The sequence below is a fragment of the Xenopus laevis genome, chromosome 8L (assembly GCF_017654675.1).
Source record: "Xenopus laevis strain J_2021 chromosome 8L, Xenopus_laevis_v10.1, whole genome shotgun sequence".
Classification (NCBI taxonomy): domain Eukaryota; kingdom Metazoa; phylum Chordata; class Amphibia; order Anura; family Pipidae; genus Xenopus; species Xenopus laevis.
This window is the reverse complement of record NC_054385.1, coordinates 65,064,723-65,086,644: the sequence shown is the minus strand read 5'-3', so window position 1 is coordinate 65,086,644 and position 21,922 is coordinate 65,064,723. Positions and strand designations below refer to the sequence as shown.

Sequence of the window (21,922 nt, the reverse complement as noted above, 5' to 3'; positions counted from 1 at the left end):
TACATCTGTGCCTCAGACACAAACATGTATTATTATTGCATGCACTATGGAACATGAAATATGCTAGTGGTTCTAGAAGGCTAAGGCAGCTAAGCAAGTATGAACAGCCTGACCTACAATAATTGGTAGTAGGAGAGTAAGTCAAGCAAGACTAGTGACCCTCCACAATAAGCACTGGGTAAAGAGATCCTGGTGAGCAAAAAGTATGTTCTTATCTGTGTCCTTACCTCCAGGGTGACTTTTCTTCCTGTCCGTGTGACATTAGTAAATCTTGTGCATCTGTGTGAATAGACCTGGGTAGCCTACTCAGAATAGATAATATGGCAAATGGGCATATTTGCCCTCATACTTGGCTACATTTTACAGAGTAAAGTAAGACATTGGAAATTGCAATTTTATGAGAATATAGATTATAAATATAAAATTAGTGCTCCCCAACTTTTTGCAAGAATATATGTGTGGTAGAGTGATATAGTATACGGGCTAATGTTCATGGCCAGGATTTTGATAAAATATGAAGAAATGTATGATTCCAGTGCCCCTTGGAATGCCAAATCCAGCCCAAATGCTTCCAGCTGGATAGCACTATTCATTGGCGGATTAATTGCATGTGGGGTCCTTAGCTATATCCACACAGGTCTCCCTTCTAGGCGACTGCTGGGTTGGAATGCGTGCAGATCCAGTCATGAGTGCACCTGAGCTCTCTACACTGGGTCTGGTTCATGTACCAGCAGATGCACTAGACCAGACCCAGCAATGAAAATAAAAATAAATATGAAAAAATAATAATTGAAAAAAATCTAGATGACCCCTGATCACATTGGGCCTCATAGAGCACTATTTTACAATGTAAGTGTTAGATGTGTAGAAAAAACTTTGTAGACTTGGAGTCCTAATGCTAATATGAATATATAGGGCTATATTCTGAGCAAATATATAAGCATATACAGGTATGGGACCTGTTATCCAGAATGCTTGGGACCTGGGGTTTTCTGAATAATGTATATTTCCGTAATTTGAATCTTCATACCTTAAATCTCTTAGAAAAACAAACCCAATTAACTGGTTTTGCTTCCAATAAGAATTAATTATATCTTAGATTGGATCAAGTACAAGGTACTGTTTTATAATTACAGAGAAAAAGAAAATCTGGATTATTTGGAAATAATGGGAGTTGGCCGTTCTGTAATTTGGAGCTTTCTGAATAAGGGGTTTCCAGATAATGGATCCCATACCTATTTAGTATTATGCTGGTCTTAGTGTTTGAATGCTAAGTATGGCATGGGATCTAGGTGCACATACTCCAGACCTTCACCTTAGGGTGGTAAACTGATAATTAGGATATTGGCATGCATAGAATCCCACATATACATATGTAGTTAAGGTATAAAGTAGTTAAAATATGCAGTATAGTTGTAAGGTAAATATAGTTTTACTATATCCTATACTTATTTTGCTTTAGGCTGTTATTAAATGTAGGGGTTGTGTGGATTTCAGGCCTCCCCTACACAGCACAGCTTTCTTCCCTTGCTTTATTGGGGCAGTCAGTAAGAGATAACATTACGAAGCATGCTGGATTATCAGCTTTGCTCCTGTTTGGAGACGGCTCCAAAGTATTTGAGAGCATTGTATCATTGCCTTTGCACAATATCCAAAGACTTTGTTACATGGCTACTATTTGTTTCAACAAAAAGCATCTTTGGCCTACAAATGTAAACAGTTGAGCCTCTGGGGCATACTTCCATGATGTGCTCCATCTGCCTAGTGGTCTATTGTAGCAAAGAGCAGGTGTTCATTCTGGAAATGTGATCATTTACCATGACCTCCGCCCACCTCGCTTCATTTAAGGCAAAGGAATCAAAACATTCACCACTTACCAGAATTGTGATTGTTGCAGCTTTGTATTGTATGACCCTACCAACGCATTTCTCTGACTCCTTTTTTATTTTGCCTTTGCATTCATTCACCTACCCTCTGCATCCTGCCCAACTCTGAACAGTCCTCTGTTCTTTCCACTCATTTTCCAAATACAATGTAACAGATTGATTTCATGTATTGGGGACAGTCACAGTTACCTTGTATAGTTTCATATGTTGCAACAGACTAGAATTATAAATGGAGTGAGCAGCAAATTAACTGGAACATAAAAATGTGATATTTACACAAGATACCAAACTTTTCCAGAAAATCTCCAAAGCCTAAAAAAGTAAACTGTCAATTGTATAATTTAGCTCTGTTATGTGCAATATACAAAACATTTTTTAACATTATTGTATATATTATAAACAGTATTACCATGTATTAAAAAAAAACCTCTAGCAGAACACCATATAATCTAGAATGAATTTCATAGTATCCGTATATGTGGCATGTATATCTCACAGTAAATTATAAGGCAGTCAAAAGTTTCAGATGACCTTTCCAATACACAAGGCCATAGTAGATTAATTCCCTAATGTGGGTCATAGATATTCAAGGTGACTTCTAATATCCTTGACAATAACAAACAGCACTGTTCCCCAAAGTACATAGTAACACAAAAAACAACCAATTGATGCATATTGTCTGACCAGTAAAAAGTGTTTAATTCTAAAGTTGCTTTATGCCTTTAATACAAATATACTATTTGACAAAAATAAACTGAATAATAATTGCATGATTTTGTACTGTAAGATAAGTAAACGGTTAGCCCCTGCTATATGTCTTGGAATTCCACTGTGTACAGCCCGATTCCTGTGCAGTTTATGGGAATTACATTGTAATGAGTTTATGGCAGCAGGGACTGCACAGTGAATATGCCTGTTTAAAGGACTAAGGTGATTGTACCTGGAAACACTGTGTACATGGAGTGGACCATGTGAGCATGCATTTCAGTGCCATAATCCGGTCATAAAAAAATGAAAAAAATGAAGATGTGGAAGCACTCTAAAGGCTAAGTAGTAGTATATTTAAGTATAATTGAAGTGCTAGTTTTAATGCACATTCCCTAGTCCCCTGTCTCAAAGTTTACAAAACAAGGGGTTTTTAGTTACAAAGTTATGATCATAAAGTTGAAAAGCCACCATACCACATCAAGGTAAACCCCTCATGGCGGTCCCTAACTTGTTTGCCTTTCGGCCATAGTATAAAAAGTCTTACTGCATAGTAGCATTCAGTGTAATCAGTGTCTGTTGAACCTTGGTTTCAGTGTAAAGGATCTATCCTCTAGATCAAACCACAAAAATACAGTCCCTAGACCATTATGTGTCCTCTACCAGATATTACAGTTGGCATTATGCATTTAGGCAGTTAGAGTTCTACAGTGTCCAATGGCAATAGTTCTTCACCTAGTGTTAAGGATTGCACATGGTGATGCTAGGCTTGTGTGCACTTGTGGTCCTAAAATATACATACTTTTATACAAATGAATGAACGTCTTACAGGATTTTGCCATATAAACATTCCATCAGTGATATAAGATTTGTAATGTAGTAGAGCTCAGCCTATGAGTAAATGCCCCAACAGGCACGAAATGCGTTAAGCCTAGCGAATAAATGTATTTGGATTTTTAACCACTTTTTGGTTTGATTCTTTTGAAAGAACCTCACAATTTCGGCTAGAGCTCAATATATCAGCAATTTCCTTGTTTGGTTCTTTACATCCGCATATATTGTTTTCTGTTGTCTATGCCACCATGTTTATTCTTTCTTTGCTAATAGATATAGGATTATTGTATAATGATAAGGTAATGATTGGCTATTGGCAGAATTAGTGCTGTTTGTTTGTTGGATTATTCCTTAACAGGACGGAGCATGATCTAGAAGATAAGTTTTCCCCTCTGTCAACCCTGTTATCTCCTCATTTATTTTCCTTAGGGTTTCAAGATGTTAGCTTAATCAGTCGTGGTGTGAAGGGGGGAAGTGACCCTCACAACTGCTGATTTACACTTGAAATAAAACAGATCGAGGGGGAGGGCAAATGAAAACGAAAAGGCGGGAGAGAAAGGCATCTCCCTAGCTTGTTCAGGAATCTGTGTTAAAACCTGGGGAGACCAAACAGTCAGGGACAAAACAACAGAGGTTCAGTGGCAGCTGGGGATCAAGGAGTATGGGGGTCCTAGCAGGGGTCCTTACTGATGTGCAATTTCAATATGAGAGAGAGAATAACCTACCCCCTATTGTAATATATAAGAATATTATAGGGGTCGTTATCAATGCAGGATACAGTATGCAAATTTGAAAAAAAAAACTATTTTTTGCATGTTGCACATTATGTCCTGCATCGGTGTCAGCTGCCACAGGCCTCTGCACTGTTTTGGACTGCATTGTGCAGCTCTCTACCCAAGAAGTGAAGGCAGGGGGAAGCAGTTGGTAAGGGCAAAGCTGCACATACTCACACTACACCACGCGGTGCACGTAACCAGCATTCCAGTTAGATAGTTGTAGTGTTCAGGTTTGGTGCAGGTCAGAATGGGGAAGTGAACTTCTCCTCTGCTCTCAAAGATTACCTGTCTAGGAATCAGAAGTGCATCGTGGGTTAGGGTAGGGCACGAGTTGAGGTTATGTGCATTTGGGTCAGGTGTGGGTTGAGTTTTTCCTGAACCACACATCCCTAGAGCAGGCTGACTAGCGGAATGGTGCTAGGTACAATGTACAAGGAGCAGGCATTTTGGCTAAAACTAAAAGGGAAACTAGGCATTTTGACCAAAATGCCAAGTGGCAGATTTACTAATATTCAACATGGTTTTCCCACAGAACTTTAAAGTAAAAATAGTGCTTTTCCAAGAGTTTGAACAATTTTCCTATTGGTAGTATTAGTAGTGACAGTCACCCATTGTTACCCATTGATGTCGTCAGTTACAAATACATGCAGGGACATTATGGTTAGCCGACAGAAATCTAACCTGTCCAATTGACTCAACGACCAATTGCCATGGCCTGAAAAATGTTGGGACGATCCACACACAATCCAAAACTTTATCTTTGCTTCTATGACCAGATTTAGATAGAGGGGCTTTTCTGACATAGATCATTTGTGCAAAATTTTGGACACCAGAAAACAGTGTAAGGACCACCAGCGCACACCGTTTGTTCTTGCGTCCCCCGGCAGTTGATCCTTCCTGTGTTCCACCGCAGGGTAGTGCAGAAACAAATGCTCTGTGTTGTAAAATAAATGGCATATTTATATATTTGTATATTTCTCCCTACACATGATTTTACCTATCCGTTATGAAATACATTACAAAACAGAAGTATTTATAAACGTGTGTTTCATTTTTTTGATTCCACTGTGTTGCTGTTAGTTAAATAAATTTTTTGCACCAGCTCAGACATAGGTTTACGATAAACGAGCAGCAAAAATTGTGCAGTGTAAGAAGCAGCATAAAAAACAGCATTAAGAATATTATTGTGATTTTTACATATTTTTCAAGCGACCTCTCCTTTTTGCCCTGTAATATTCTTAACTTTGCAATTGGATAAAATCAATACACAGTGTGATAAATATGCTGCATTTTACACTGCAATTCCTGCTGTTCAAACGACATTGTGGGGTATAATTGATTTCACCACTACAGTGTCAACATTGGAGGAGCATTCAGTGTCATCTCTACTTGCTGTTAGCCTTTATATACCTGTAAGTTTATGCCAGATGTGAACATTTAACCAATGTCGCAGCTTTTCTAGCAGAACTCCACTGCCTCTGTGGCATTCTGGATAACTGTCATCTCTGCTCATCAGGGTTTGCAAGCAGTCTGACAAAAGTTTACTATTTATAATTGCTATCAGGGGCGTAACTATAGAGGAAGCAGACCCTGCAGCTGCAGGGGGGCCCAGGAGGTATAGGGGCCCCATGAGGCCCTAATTCATATACAATTTCAATAAATATTGGAGAAACAAGTCAACCTGTAAACATTTTGGGGCCCTGAAAAATAATTTGCTGTGGGGCCCAGTAATATCTAGTTACGCCACTGATTGCTATAGAATCATTTTGAGTTTTTGAGCATTATATATAAAACACTTAAATTAATGCATTGTATCTTTTAATTTTGGTCAAAGGAGAACTAAACCCTTAAAATTAATATGGCTAAAAACACCATATTCTTTATACTAAACTTATGATACCAGCTTAAATTTTCAGCTTATCAATAGCAGCAATGATCCAGGACTTCAAACAGGGGGTCACCATCATGGAAAGTGTCTGACACTCACATGCTCAGTGGCCTTTGAGCAGCTGTTGAGAAGCTAAGCTTAGGGGTCATTGCAAAATATCATGCAGAAAGTGAGGTTGGCCTGTAATCTAAGGTGATGCTACAGGATTGATTATTAAATTGTGATGCTAATTGCACTGATTTCTGTGCTGCCATGTAGTTATTATCTGTATTAATTACTAATACACTAATTACTAATTGGCCTAATACTGTGACATTTGACATGTATATTCTGTATGTAATGTATATTGTGAGAGGGTCCCTAAGCTCAGTAAGTGACAGCAGCAGAGAGCATGTGAGGGCATCAGCAGAAAAGAAGATGGGGAGCTACTGGGACATATTCAAAGGCACATATCTTTACTGCTAAAGGGCTGTGGTTGCCTTGGGCTGGTACAGAAGCTCAGAACATAATGTACAACATTTCTTCTCTACTTCTTTAATGAGGCTTTAGTTCTCCTTTAAAGGAGCAGCTGATTAACTTTACCTGTAAACAGATAATAGAACTGTGCAGTTAGACAGGAGACAAAGGAAAATCCATATCTGCAAGTTGAATTCTAGATATATAAAGACATAATGGTTGCCACCTCACCTCATTAATACTGGCCCCATGCAGCACGGCCAATATATAAGCACAGATGCATACAGCAGAGTACCCAGGGTTTAACTGTGTATGCTGTGGCATGTGGACTAAAGGGTTAAGAAATCTGCCTTTTTCTACAACTTTAGTTCCCATAGAATAATGAGACCAAAGGTTATATTTGCATTTCAGTGAAAATGTTTCCTCCTTTTACTGCTTGACAATTGTACAGTTGCCATTAGGGTTACTGCTTGGCTGGTATTTTACCAAATCAAAAGGTTAAAATTATGCTGGATGCAAATCTTATTCACGGGGAAGAAAGAGAAGAGATAAAACAAATTATTTCTTTTTTTTTCAAGAAAAAGTGGAAGCTCCAGTTGGCATAAAACATAAAATAATGTCCTAAAGGTCCTAGTGAAATAGTTTCTTTCTTGTACCTGTTCGTTCCTTCTGTTTATTTTTGTTTTATTGCCTCCTTTTCTCTCTTTTACAGTTTTCAAAAACAAAACCAAAATTAAAAGCTTAGTTTTGGGTATTTGATATGATGTAAATCAAGTCAGAGCCTTTATACGTATGGCACAACAGCTACATTTATACCCTGTCCTAAGTAATGAATACAAAAGGTTCCATGCCATTATTGCTGTACACTCAACCTTCTTGTTTAAAACAAATTACATGAGCCCAGGTGTATGTAGCCAATGCCATATAAAGATTTAAACTTAAGATGTTATGTTACATTTTTCGTAAATTATATTTGGTTTGCAGTGTCGCTACTACTGCCACTTAAGACAACCTTGGAGTCCTTGCAATTTAAACGAGTTTTCAGTTTAACCATCTTCTTTCATTTAGAAGATATCTAATTTGCTTATGTTTTGGGTAAATTACAATTAACTAAGGCTAAATGCATTTCCATGGCCAACATTTCTATGGACGCAGAATAGATAGGCCTTTGTGTGTGTCTGTATGTGTTCTGCCTGTGCCTGGATATATTTGCATATGTACATGTAGAATACACACACACACAATATGTCCTTTTCAAGACCCCTGGCCTTCAGTGTAGAGCCCCCTGAGGAGTGGGGGAGGGAGTTGGGTATATTATACAAAGAGGTAATGAGAGGGAGGGGGAGGGGAGATGCAATATGTATTAGGAGATAGCAGCAGAAACTAACTGCGTGGGGGATGCTGACCTAACAAAGGCCCATATTAGAAAAAGGTGAAGAGGAGGAGGAAGGCAACAAGGGAGGATGAACAGTGTTCAAAAAAAGGTAAATTAGTAAAAAAAACAATCTAAAACCACTGCTAAGGATAGCTTCATTAAACATATCAATGCCAAAAGCATCTCTTAAAGTAATTTACTTGAGTATTATTCCCTGTTTCAGATCCCCAGACAATTTATTTTAAATATCCCCCCATTTCCTCAGAAAACAGTCCTTCATTATCTCACCCCCAGCCAGGAACACCCTGCAAAACACTCATGTTTAACCTTTCCCATGCCTGAAACATTGTGCAGAGCTTAGTTTGCAAATGAGTATATGCATTAACTCTTCCTATGCCCTACAGCCTTTGTTGAGCATTGTGTCATTTCTGGCAGTGAAAACGATAAAGAGGCAATGATCTGCAGAGAAGCTCTGGCAGCAAAAATATTAACCCTTTCGAAATTTTTCATTCCATGTACCACTTTTTGGAAGGATAAGCTAAATATTAACCTATCAGTGCACAAAAGACTTGTTTTATATTGTTACCCTGGAAAGAAAATGGCAGAAAATGACAGTTTTAAATCCATCCCTTTTAAATAGATACATGAGATAAGTGTCAATATATTAGTCCTTTCCCTACAGAGAGCCCTGACGGAGCTTTGTCCCATTTACACATGAGCTCAAAGAGATCCTGCAGAGCTTCGCTCCATTAACTCTTACTCTTCGCCCCCCCTTGGCACACTTCATTAGCCACCTTGCTGAAGCTGAGATATTAATTAGCAGGGAAGGAGGGGGCTCTCTATTTCTGCATGTCTAATTAAATGGAGCAGACATTTAATTAGGCTCTAATTACCCAAAGATAAATGGGGAGATGATACCAACCTCTTTCATTTTTGTGGTCGTTTTTATTATGCTACTTTGTGCATCTTGCCTTTTTCTTTTCATGTTTTTCTTGCATCTGTTTTTAAACTACTCTTTAAAGATTATTTTGCCATAATAAAATAAAATCTAATTCTAAGCAAATTTCAGGTATACAAACATTCTTTTTTTTAAAAACGGGGTTCAACTATAAATGTATGTATTTATACTTTTCTTTTCTTTGGTTCGGATTTTCGAAACAATATAGCAGAAGTTGTTCCTCGAGGTCTGTCCAGCTGGCTTCTGCTATATTGTTCCATTATATATACAGTTTCTATTGGAAATTCCCTAATGTTTTTACTATATGTTTTGTGTGTGTATATATATATATATATATATATATATATATATATATATATATATATTCCCACCCCCCAAAATGGGTATTATTGGAAAACCATCCTGTCCATGCTGTTACAGACCATACTAATCATGTGAATGCTTCTCAAAACTGTAATCTTAAAATATGTGGCAAAGTAATATCTGAAATTGCAATTTTAAATTTACAAGCTCTCTACAAGCTAGCCACACCAGTGTGGGGGCGTTTCAGTTGTGCCATTTTCTCCGCCAGCATTTTGCAAGTTAGCATTTTCAGTTCAATATCAATCTCGTGTGCAGTGATGGATGGCATTGAAGTTAATGACATGAGCCACATGTGGTTGTATCATGCAGTATTCTGTGTTTTTCCACAGTGTATGATGGCTGGCAAGTTGAGAGATCGTATGCGAATGCCTAGGTATGAAATGTCGCGACATGTATCGATATCTCGATCTCGTTGAGCGCAGCGGTGCATTGTGTCTACTACGTGCTCATGGATGTGATTATGTCGGATGAGATCAGTGACTTATGCTTTAGAATAGCGTGGGTGCTTAGTGTTATTGTATTTTTGGTATATTACATGTTGAGACTCTCTGCTCGTTGGGGCTGACTGGTTTAAACTTCTTTTATAGTTCTAGTTGGAGTAGTGTCTATTGAGTAATGTAGTATCTGATGATGCGAGTATTCGCCATCGAGAGTTATTAACGATGCAGTGTAGACTGGAACCTTTGGGGCAGGACGGTCGTCTGTTGGAGCGTTGGTGTGGTCGTGACTGACTCGATTACGTACGAGCATTCATACCTTATGGACAGTTGGCGTGACACATATTTATCTGCTGGTGAAATTTGAGGGAATACATGAAGATGTTGGCACGGTTGTGCAGAGAAGCTACAACAAGAAGGAGCGTATACGCTGTACTTATAGTATCCCGTAGTAGTCGAGCGCGATTAAGATCTCCCATCGAACTTAGTCGTACATATGCGAGTGAGTCCGACGCTGTGATGGCTAAGCAGGTCTAGGGTGAGAGTCGAATACTAGAGACTTGTCTGTACATAGGTGCCTGGCACGGAGTATGTCCGAGCCACCACGTCTGGACGTTGCCTTGATACATACGGACTGGCTTGGCATCCACGTCGTAACTCGATGCAGCATGGGAATGGCTTGTCGATTGCGGTTCATGAGCAGGTCTCAAGTGGAGAGCGGTGTCGTCGGGTTCCGTTGTAGAGATGCATTCGCGAGGTTAGCCTAGGAGTGAGGTTGGATCGTCTACTCGGTCACTGATCATCTGTCACGTCAGGTATGGAGTGGTCGCTATAGATACATTGTCCCTTCGCTGCGGTAGATTGTAGGGGTTCATGTTGAGGTGCATTAAGACGATTGTTGCACGTTGTAAGGCGCTGGATCTACGATGAGATGTAACGGATACGCTTCCTTCCTATTCTTTGGCAGCGAGTTAGGCGTTGTATGTCTGACCCATTTGTAATTCTAGCATTCGACGAGGTATATAACTCATGCAGTCGGGCGCGACGATACCTTACTTATGTTCGAGAATAGAAGGGGCGGGCAGAGGGTTAGGATTCAGACGCGTCTGCAGCCCATGCTCACGATTGAAGCAGACTGCGATACTCTGCGAGGGGACCCTCTCTGCGTGCGCGATGCGATAATGATTGCGTGACCATCCAGTTCTTTTGTTGTGGCCTGAAAGTATTAACTGAGGATACGGTACCCGTAGTGTCGTATGTGTACGAGGCCGTGCCTGCGAGATGTAAGAGAACAGCGGTATATGCATGCATAGCAAGTAGGCGTGGTCAAGTCTGTCAGTTGTGTCTAACTGGATGCTTAGGTGAGGTGTTGCGTCGAGTGACATCGCACTCGCCAAGAAGCGTGGCCGTTCGAGCGTGTGCCGCAGAGTGGATGTAATGTGTAGATTATGTGGAATAAGGCTCAAGGACGTTATCACGATACTCCATAGTAGCAGGGGTCGGACCTTCTCCAGATGTGTCGTGCATGTGTGAGTGTGACAGCTCGTGGCTCGTGTAGGAGAGCGTGATAGATCGAGACGAGGCTCAGGTCATAATATATCTCTGGGAACCCGTAGCTTGGGGAAAAAGTTACTCTGGATGAGGTGTCGGATTGATGCGCACGCGCTGGAGCTCGTCACTAGATATCTCGTTGGCAGAGCTGCTTTAGGCAAGCACTCACAGACTCCACGGATCAAATCGGTGTAAAATCAAAAAACGTAATCTTTATTCTCCAGCAGATAAAACCGTTACACGGATTGTTGCGGTGATCGTCTATTGCCGGTAGATAGATTTCGTGTGTATAGGCACACAGGGTGTTATATAGTTTATGTTTTGTATATAGGATGTAGTTACAGTGTGTGATTATCATACTGTCTATGTTGGTAATCTCTCACTGTCGAGTTGTTGATATGCGGTAGGTCTGGATATTTGTGACGAGCGACGTAGAAGGATGGGGCAGTTGATGAGTCATAGTGCGCAGTCGAGCGCTTCCGACATACGTATGTATCGTTAGTTTAGATCGGACGCAGTTATGGTGTATTCGTACGCAGTGGAGGTGTGTGCTTGCTGTGTAATCTGTTTGTGTGAGCATGAGTGGTATCGCTGTGCATGTGCTGTCACAGTTGAGTGCGGCATCTAGCACAGTTAGCTCTCAAAATATTCTAGCTGTATATCTTCCGATATTCAGATGTCTATAGGCGTGCGTGCTATTATATGGGCTGGACGCGGCAGGACTGCGATGTCTGCTGAGATCGGTCGTAGGGAGAGGTGCTAGTACATTGATGCTTCTGCAGTTTCTAACTGTATCTGCAGCTTGTCGAGCGCTAAGGACATTGGATAACTTGATAAGAGTGATGGTGGTAGACTCTCATATATACGAATTTGCAGTCAGTAGAGTGGCCTACTTTGATCAAGATTAATATAGTTCTCTACTATACTTGTCACTCGGCAGATGTATCAGAAACCATATAAAGAGTAGCTGTACATAAAGCATATAAGCAGCAGGACACATAGTGCAGCTAGCGATTTATGTGGATGTTGAGGATAAGGATATAGATTCAGGGGATATTCATGTGACGTGAGGTGTGGCTGGCTGGTGGCGGGTGTTGCATTGTACAATCGTTTGATCAGTGTAATCCTTAAGGCAGTGCGGTCATTGGTCATAAGAAGTGGTCGAGTGGACATCAGTCCATTGGTCTGCATAAAATGTATACAATGTGTAATGATATCTAAGCTGGCATTAGACTATTAGTTCACATATTTTTGTAAAGATGACTGACTTGGTGAATCGACGAGTTTACTCGGAGATCCTTGCTGGTTCGCCTCTATGTTAGTTGACTATCTAGCAGAGATTATGAGCACTAAACATGGTCTTCGCTTTTATGATATGTAGGAATGTGACGATAAATACTAGATCGACTGCACTATATGATGTGCTGGGTGGTCGATCAGGATAGAGATGAGGATGGACGCTGAATGCGCTAAAAGGACTCATTATGAGTGTGAGTGACTGATCTGATAGTGCATGACACCCTATTCGATCGAGAGAGTGGAGTGAGTTATTGTACAGATTACGTCACTCGCACTGATCCAATAAAGAAATCATATTATATAAGGAAGCGAAGGGGTGGCAGAAGGGATGATTTGCTATGGAGTCGCTATTGTACGGGCTCAGTTACATATGCGATCGTTCTCTGTAGTCTGTTGTGTATGATAGTGATGTAGAGGCGATTCGATGCAGTTGATAATGTACATATATGCATGCTTGGACGTATCGATTCTGGGCACGTGTAGATGAGAGATGCCTTCGTTCAGGCTATAGAATCGTGAGGAGACGACGAGTGAGCGGAAAAGAGTGACGATGTTTACCTTCACGTGGTCTGAATTCGATCTGAGTAGTGTGCATTAGTCGTTTGTTCAGAGTGATAACGTCTCTATCTCGCAGATGCAGGAGATGTGAGTCAGCTTGCGCGTATATCGGATGAGAGAATGATGTATTATTGTGCTATATGGTCGGGCTGTGGAGTAGAGGGACAAAGATAGTATAATTGCGACTAGGTATGTGGTGTCTTTCTTGTATGTGAGAGAAGTAGCGAGATCGCACTGTAGAGGATATGTACTATGTTGCAGGTAGTTTAGCTCTAAGATTAGTAGACGGAAAATCGATGGACAAGGCATTATTTAGATGTGCTATTATTTAACCTTTTAATTCGGCAATGTCGTTCGTGGAGATAAGTTGTGGATTTTAATTCAATAGATGTTACTATATGTCATATTCCTACTGGAGAATATGGGTGCGTACGAATAGCACTTGTAGCAATGCAGATATCCACAGCCTTGTAAAGTAAGGTGATCGCGGTGACATGAGGAGCCACGTGACGAGGTCGGTAGATTCATTTCATCTACGATGCTGATATGTCTTGTTACTTAAGACGAGCGAGTGCTTCATATCTAGGTATCGTACATGCATTGATTCATTTGATGTCACGAGTTGATGTGACGAGTGCAGGAGTACGTTCGGTTGCGCATGACTGAGGTCATGCCGACTCGCGCATAGTATGTAACACTACGCGTGTGATGTAGGCATAACGCGGAGACTTATAACTATTGCGTAAACTAGATCGGAGCAGTTTATAGGTAGAGAAGATATTTCACTAGTGGGCATCTAAGTCTATGCTCGTTGATGGTGTTAACTGATTTTAAATACAGAGAGTATTGGTTGTCGTATGGTAGCATGAAATGAAGTTGCGAGGCGGTGAATGTAATAGTCAGCATTCTGATCATTGTATACGAAACGTTATTGTGGGCGTCCGTTAGTCATATGGTTAGATTTCTTTGAAATGTTATGTGCCTTCAGCTGTAGGCAGGAAGTGGCAGATTCAGTGCTACCAATAAACCTGCGAAGACCTGACAGTGACAGGAACAAGCAGAGTGTGGGTTTGTGTATGTGTTTGTTTTAGTGTGTGTGTGTGGTGGGGGTTATATATTTAGAAATCAGAAAGGATTACAAGAATATAAATGAGAATGAAGTGGAAAATAGATGGAAATTCTAAGAAATGGGTTTAATAGTGGAGATGGGAACTCTAAGCAGAAAAAAGTAAAAGGTTTAACTAGTAAAAATAAAGCCATTAAGTAGTTATATATATATATATATATATATATATATATATAGATATATATATATAATATATATATATTATATATATATATATATATATAGTTATAATATCAATATTCACATAAGAAGGTAGAAGTTACTTAGGCAATAGTGTCAGTGGGGGAAACAGAACTCTGAAAAAAGCGGGGAGTTGGTTGGAGAGAGGTGTATAGCCAAGAGGTAGTTACAGAAGTGGGGGTCAGTGAGAGTGACAGGGCATAGAAAGAGAAGCATAGAGAGGAAGAAAAGAGGAAGAGAATGAACGGAAGGAGAGGCGGTGAGGGGAAGTGACAGCTTACATACAGTTTAGAGAGTGAGAGCGGGACAGCTCCCAAACTGATCGACAGATACAGAATATAAGGTGAGCAGACTTTTACCTGTTTATCACTGGGAAAGCCATGAAGCTGCCAGGTAACCATTTATGTCAATTTTGGTTTCCTATTACTGAACTCTTGCTGCATTGCTGGGGTAACTAGAGTAACTCCATCCTCTGTTTGTGTTTGACACAAGGCTGTCAAAGTAGTACCAAGATATGCATATGTTAGTGGAACTCAGAAATCTTCATACTGTATATATGGAAGGCTTGCAGCTAGCTGAAGGTGGGAAAGAACACAAGCCCCCTCCCTAGATCACCATACACTCTTCTTCCCCTTTTAATAATGGGAGGAGATTTGCACTATATTAGTACAAGGCTCCATGCAAGGGAATATAAACATATGCAGCAATCTTACTTAGTTCCTACTTTGAATTAGCACACAGGAAAATAATATTGGAACCCACAATTCAGTAAGGAAACGTATTTCATAGTTTGCATTATGGGAAACTCCACAGAAAATATTGTTTTTGCATAATGAAAGAAAATATAAGCTACTTTTCGGTATACATTCATTAAGAAAAGTTTCATGATTTTAAAGTTATTTTGTAATTGCTATTGCTACTAAAAGCAGAATATACAATTCTTTCCTTTTCTTGCTTTGAATACCATCCCAACACTGTATTCGTAGTTAGCTCTCCACAATGCCTGATTGCTTATCAGTTCAATATATGTAAGCAGCATTTCTTAGTTATGATCTTTGTTGTACAGGAGGGAGTTATATAGCATTGAAGGTTGGTAAGGGTCCGCCAGATCGTATATTATTAGATATTGTGTAGTGCCCGGCTTGGGTGAGAAGTATTGACGCCGGGATAATTGATAGTGCATAGTATCAAGCGCGGATGATTATATATGGCAGCGAATGTCGGAAGAATACTAGTTTTATGACAGCGCTCGAGACACTGATCTGTTTATACAGTATGACACATGTTATCTTATCTACTCTCTGGTGATAATGATTGGAGAGTCTGCGAGATGTAAGTTGACTATACGATGTTTTTGATAACATTATGGTCAACAAGATCCAGTAGACTGATCTGACATTATGAAGTTTATCGCTATAATGGAATATGGATATCGTGATTGTAAATGCGATAGATCCGAATACCTAGCTGTGGATAAGACATCGAAGCTAGATATTCTATGTAGGGCTGGTGTAGATGTGTTCTAGTATGTGTGTGTACATGGTAAGGTATGTGCGACAGGTTTAGTCATAGTCAAGGTGGTGATACACATACAGTAAGTAGGAGTCAGTCATAAGAGAATTGGATAGCGGATGCATATTATGGAGATTTATGCGTGGTCACTGAGATGTAATCGTGAAATGTATTGATATGCGCTTTATGAATCTGGATACAGTGCACCCAGCGCTGGTCGTGAATACTGGATGCTCGAGTGAAATTGGTAGAGCGAGTTTATTGCGATTACGTTCGTGGTTCTGTATTGCTGTATGGCGTTGTTGTGATGAGCTGCTCAGTAATTCTATGTCTATTGCTGGAGATGCTCGCGAGGTATATCCTGTTGTTGATAAAGCAGTATCGGTGAGCTCGCGCGATGTGTGATAAGTTTATGCAACGTAGATGACGTAAAGAAAGTGGAAGCATAGGTAGGAGAATATAGAATAGATTTGAAGTAAAAAATGTACAACTGCACCTCTGAGCACTTTTTTATGTGCTAAAATCTATCTATTCTATATATTCTATAGTATAAGGGGCAGATTATCAAGGTCGGAAGTTATTTTGAGGAATTTTTTACAAAAAAATTCGAAAGCAAAGCAATTTTTTGGTCTTCGCAAATAGGATACGACTTCAAATTTACTTCGAAGTAAAATAGTCTGAAAATTCAACCATTCGATAATCGAAGTACTGTCTCTTTAAAAAAAACTTTGACTTCAATACTTCGCCACATTAAACATGCCGAAGTGCTATGTTAGCCTATGGGGACCTTCTACAGCATTTTTCTAAGTTTTTTGAAGTCTAAGTAAAATCGTTCGATCGTACGTTAAAACCGTTAGAATCGTTTGATTCAAAGTATTTAATCTTTCGATCGAACGATTTTACTTCGACCGCAGAATACACAAATTCGATGAAAAAAAGTTCAAATTCGATATTCAAATTCAAAGTATTTTAATTCGATGGTTGGATTTCGAAGTATTTTTAACTTCGAAATTCGACCCTTGATAAATCTGCCCCTAAGTGTGTATGCAAATTTAACCTAAATTTGTAAGTACAGGTATAGGCCATCTGTTTTTTTAAAAAAAAGACTTAATTATTTCTCAGTAATAATAAAACAATACTTTCTACTTCATAACTTTAAATGAAAGGAAACCCCCAGGCCCCAAGCCTTCTGGATAACAGGTCTCATACCTATGTTAAGAATTGACTCAAAAAAATTTTACAAATTTTTCAGAAACCCAGAGGATGGAAAAGTCCAAATAAGAAAATCCTGCATCTCAGACCTGTCGAGATTGCATATAACTCAATGGGAGAAGTCCCAATGATTTTTTGATGTGCGCTGCGTGTTTTGCAATACCCCGAAGTTTTCGGGCAAAAAAGAAATCAACGTTTTCCCCGCAAAATTAATTTTCTGGAAAGTGTAATAGTAAATAAGCGTAAAAAAAACAGAGCGGATTTGAGTTTGTAGCAGAAAATGTTGAGATAAAATGGGATTTTGATAAATAAGCCCCGTGGTCTTCACACAATGGGCCAAATTCAAAGACTTATCTCCTAATTCAATTCCAGATTTTCCCACAGAGCCAGATGCAATTTAGTGATAAAAAAATAAAGGGCAGCCTGCTGCTTATATAATTTCTTTCAATGGGACACACACTGGGGCAGATTTATCAAGGGTCGAATTGCGAAGTGAAAAAAACTTCAAAATTCAACCATCGAATAGGGTAGTCCGACATTTGAAGTCGAAGTCTAAGGATTTTTAAGATCATACAATCATACTTCGAATTGTACGATTTAATCATATGATCGTACAATTTTACAAAAAAGATTGACTTCTCAAAACTTCTAGGCTCTAGGAGGTCCCCATAGGCTAACCCAGTAATTTGGCAGATTTAAGGTGGCGAAGTGTCGAAGTTTTTTTAAAGAGAAAGTATTTTCAATTTGAATCAAAGTCGAATTTGGCCTATTCGATGGTCAAAGTACCTAAAAATTACTTAAAAATTCAAAGTTTTTTTAAATAGAAAATTCACTTTGACCTTTGATAAATCTGCCCCCCTGTGTTAGGCATTAGAGTTGGTGAAACAGGTCACCTTTTGCAAAGTTTTGGAGCCCTTAAAAAAGAACTGTATGATCTTTTGAGTGAACAGGCTACTTTGTCAATAATTTGTATTACAGTGTTCAAATGAATCTGATGAGTTCTTTTACTATGCTTTAGACCTCTAAAAGGACAACCTTGCAAGATGATAATTTAGAGGGTTATTTACTAAAGTCAATTTTTTTCTCATTATTTATATAAAAAAAAGTCCAACCAAACTAAGACCCACAATTTGATCTATTTAATTGGTATGGTAAAAACCCAGTAAATATTTCGATTTTCTTTTTAAAAATTTTTCCCCGAAACCCCAGAAGAGGTCGGTTTTCAGGCTAAATCCAGAACAGACCACAGAAACGTCAAAATAGGATAGGGACCTCTGCCATTGACTTATACACAACCTTGGCAGGTCAGAGATGGCAGATTTTCGGAATTGAGCTTTTTGCTGCATTGGACTTAAATGCATTTCAAAAATTTAGTGTTTTAAAAAAAACAAAAACAAAATTTGAGTTTTCCCCAAAAAGCCAGACCGGAGTTTAGTAAATTACCCCCTAAATGTCAGATTATTGCTATGATCTACAGCAATTGTGCAGATTAGTGCCCATGTTAGGATGAAAGAAAAATCTTTAAAGATGTTTATCAATAATATTCATATTTCACAGTATCTTAAATTACACTGTACTATTACATGCTTTGTATCCATTTTAATAATTACAAAAATCAGCAATTTCCCTTTCTTTTACAGGTTGATTTTACTTTAATCTAACTGTTGGCTTTGCTAGACGTTGTTAAGATTTGGTGGCACTATACAAATTCATACACATACGTCACCTGCTTCTTGTTATTCCTTTTATTTTCACAGGTTGAAAAACAAGGAACAGGAGAAGCCAAAACAAGGAAGCTAGGACAGGAAGCCAAAGTGAGAATATAATAGTGTGGGAAAGCTAAAGAGACTGTGCTGCTGAGAGAATACGAGTGAAGAGAAGAAAGAAAGCACAAGAAGATATAAGTCACAAAACATATATATATGTAGAGGAAAATTAACGAGTTGGGAGTGGGAACAGGATGACTGATCAAGATCAAACTACCAGGAGAGAGTCTGAAGGGGCATTCCATGTGCAAAGTGAGACATCAGAACACAGATGTGCAGGGGAAGAGTCTACAGAAACATTCATTGTGCAGGGTCGAAGCTTAGAAAGAACTAATTCAGAAAATCAGACTGCAGAAACATTTAGTGCACGATATGAGACATCAGAACAGCGAGACACAGCAAAAGTGTTTGTAGGGACATTTATTGGGCCAGATGAGACATCAGAAGAGACATTCACTTTGCGAGATGAGACATCAGAAGAGACATTCACTGTGCGAGATGAGACATCAGATCAGATGGACACAGAAAAAGTGACAGGGGAGGCATACTTTGTGCAAGATGAAGCATCTGAACCAGGGAACAAAGAGCCACATGACCAGGTGAGTTCATGACATAGAGGGACAGGTCAGTGGATGAGGGGGTGGCATTGTCTGCATCATTAAGCAACATTTCATCTATTTCTAGTTGACTTGGATCTTTGTCTTTAGGAACTTCCTATGGCTGCTGAAAATGAAGGTGTTTTTCAAGATAATGCAGAAGCACCTACAGATGGTCTAGAGGGGAGGTCCAGAACCTGGAGATCTGCTCCTCCTTCACCTATCAGTGAGAGACGAGGTTGTATACATATTATTTTCTTTAAAACAGTATATAAACCTCAGTCCAGCTTTTGTCCAATATCTCTCTGAAGTCATATTGATTAAAAGTGAGATAGAGCAATAGAGATAAAGGACTTCCAGTTAAACAAATAATTAATAATTTAATAAAGGATATTGTTAGAAGCTTCCTGATCCATTGCCTTAAGCTGGCCATAGACGCAAAGATCTGATTGTACGAATCCTTGATTCGTACATTTTTCAGACCGTGTGTGAAGAGTCCCGACATTTTTCATCCCACGGAGATCTGTCGTTTGGTCAATCAGACAGGTTAAAAGATTTCTGTCGGCTGCCGATAATATCTCTGCATGTATTGCCGATCTGACGATTTTCAGTGGGAGACTGTCACTAGCTTTGTCGACATAAACTTTCATACGATTGCTGTCAGGGGCAGAACATCGTTCTTTTCTTCTTTATTTGATCGGAATGGTTAGTGGCAGGTCGGGAGATGGGGAAGTCCATTATTCGAGGATTCGAACAATCGGATCTTTGCATCTATGGCCAGCTTTAGGCTTAGCACCCGGTTATCATATTGTGGTAGGACTTGGACTTTAAGAGCCCTTTCCAATCTCTGTGCTTGCTAAATAACTGCATTCTGTTTTTATTTCATAGTATCAGATTTGTTTTTAAGAAAATTCTCTGCCACTTTTGTGTCATATTCATTTTACCTCCTACATTGTTAAATGTTTATTTGCCTGGTATGGCATCAAGTTTAAAAAACATGTTAAATTTTAAAGAGCATTCTGCTTTAATATGCCATTTAGCAGCAATGCCTCAAACCAATTGTGTTTGATTCCCCTGTTAGATGAACTCATAGCAGTGATCTTGGATTAACACAGGTCTTACACAAGCCAACACCCACTTCCAACATGGCACACCATAGAGAGTCTGCAGCTTATTGGTTAATGGTCAAAACATCAGCTTTCCTGATCACAGTTTGGCTGGGAATTGGCAACATATCTATTACACATATTACACCTAAAGGAGAAGGCCAGTTAAATGTTAGGCACCCCCCAGTGATAATAATCACTTACCCGATACCCTGGGCCAGTGCTCCCATTAGAAAACTGCACCTGCCCAGTATACTTCTGAGTGAACATAACAGAGCCATCCTCTTCTTCTTTCTTCGATAGCACCAGGGCCAATACATGCACAGTAGAGTGAAAAAGCTGTATTTTCATAAAAGTTTGACTTTTGCACAAGCCAGGCAATCTGATATTCCTCCTGGGCAAATGTCCCTACTTCCCTTTTCCCATATGGTATCTACTGTTCCCTCTTGTGCTTCCTCTTGCTTTATGGTTTTTTATTTCTTAATTTTCTTTATCTCCCTCCAGGTTTATCTGCGTCACTTCTGTCTCTCCACACTGAACAATTCCTTGACCTTCTCTCCACTGCCCAAACAAGGCGCTTAGAAGAACAGAGAGCAGAGCTGCCTCCATCACGTCCCCGGGCCAAGCGCCACTTTTCTTTGCCCACAACACGTAACCTATCCCTTCTTTCAGATGAAAAAGGGCTACTCTTAGAGCTCCACCGCAGGAGGAGGGGATCATGGACTGGGCGGAGTCTCAGAAAAAAGCCAGCACCTTTAAAAATACCAGCTCAAGAGGAGTTGTACACCACCATTATAGGGCATCAGGTCAGGGGATATTCTTTTCATTAATCAATATTTGTTTTAAGAAAAATTATCATTTGAAAATAAATTTGTACATATTAAACTTAGTGGCCTAATGATATGATACTTTCCTGAAAGTTTATTAATGATCCCGCAATCCTGTTTAATTTTAGGCTCAGAGGATGGAAGACCAGCGTTGTTCTCCTCCACTCCCACAGGGGGCTGCTGACCTATTTGAGATGTTATTTCGTGTTCAAGGGAATCGTTTGGATGAACAGAGAGTGGAAATGCCTTCACCACTTGGGGGTGCCTGCTGATCAGTAAAGATGAATGAAACTTATGCTTCCCCATTTTTCCTTCTGGCAGCATTCCCTAGCCTGTCTGCAAGATAGGGCTCTGGAAAGAAATAAATCATTAAATACAGAATGTTGGAAAATTAATAAGAACTGATGTGAGGATACAGATAAACAGGATGATATATTGAATAGAATAACTGTTTTATACAATTTCCCATTACGGATGAATTGTATAATAAATACATTACTCAGTATGTTAA

General features: G+C 39.4%; 1 protein-coding gene across 3 annotated transcripts; it reads left to right on the top strand.

The window, feature by feature from the left end:
* Positions 1-7,878: 7,878 nt before the first annotated feature.
* On the top strand, positions 7,879-21,922 carry LOC108698553. 3 transcript variants are annotated; one of them, XM_018230135.2, is made up of 5 exons: positions 7,879-8,029; positions 18,874-19,481; positions 19,590-19,716; positions 21,089-21,390; positions 21,540-21,922. In XM_018230135.2, exons 2-5 carry the CDS (start codon positions 19,077-19,079, stop codon positions 21,681-21,683), a joined length of 978 nt encoding a protein of 325 aa, XP_018085624.1. In that variant the 5' UTR covers positions 7,879-8,029; positions 18,874-19,076; the 3' UTR covers positions 21,684-21,922. The 3 variants fall into 3 exon arrangements, with proteins under 3 accessions (XP_018085624.1, XP_018085623.1, XP_041428798.1); XM_018230134.2 differs by lacking the exon at positions 7,879-8,029 and adding an exon at positions 14,498-14,735; XM_041572864.1 differs by lacking the exon at positions 7,879-8,029 and adding an exon at positions 14,498-14,785.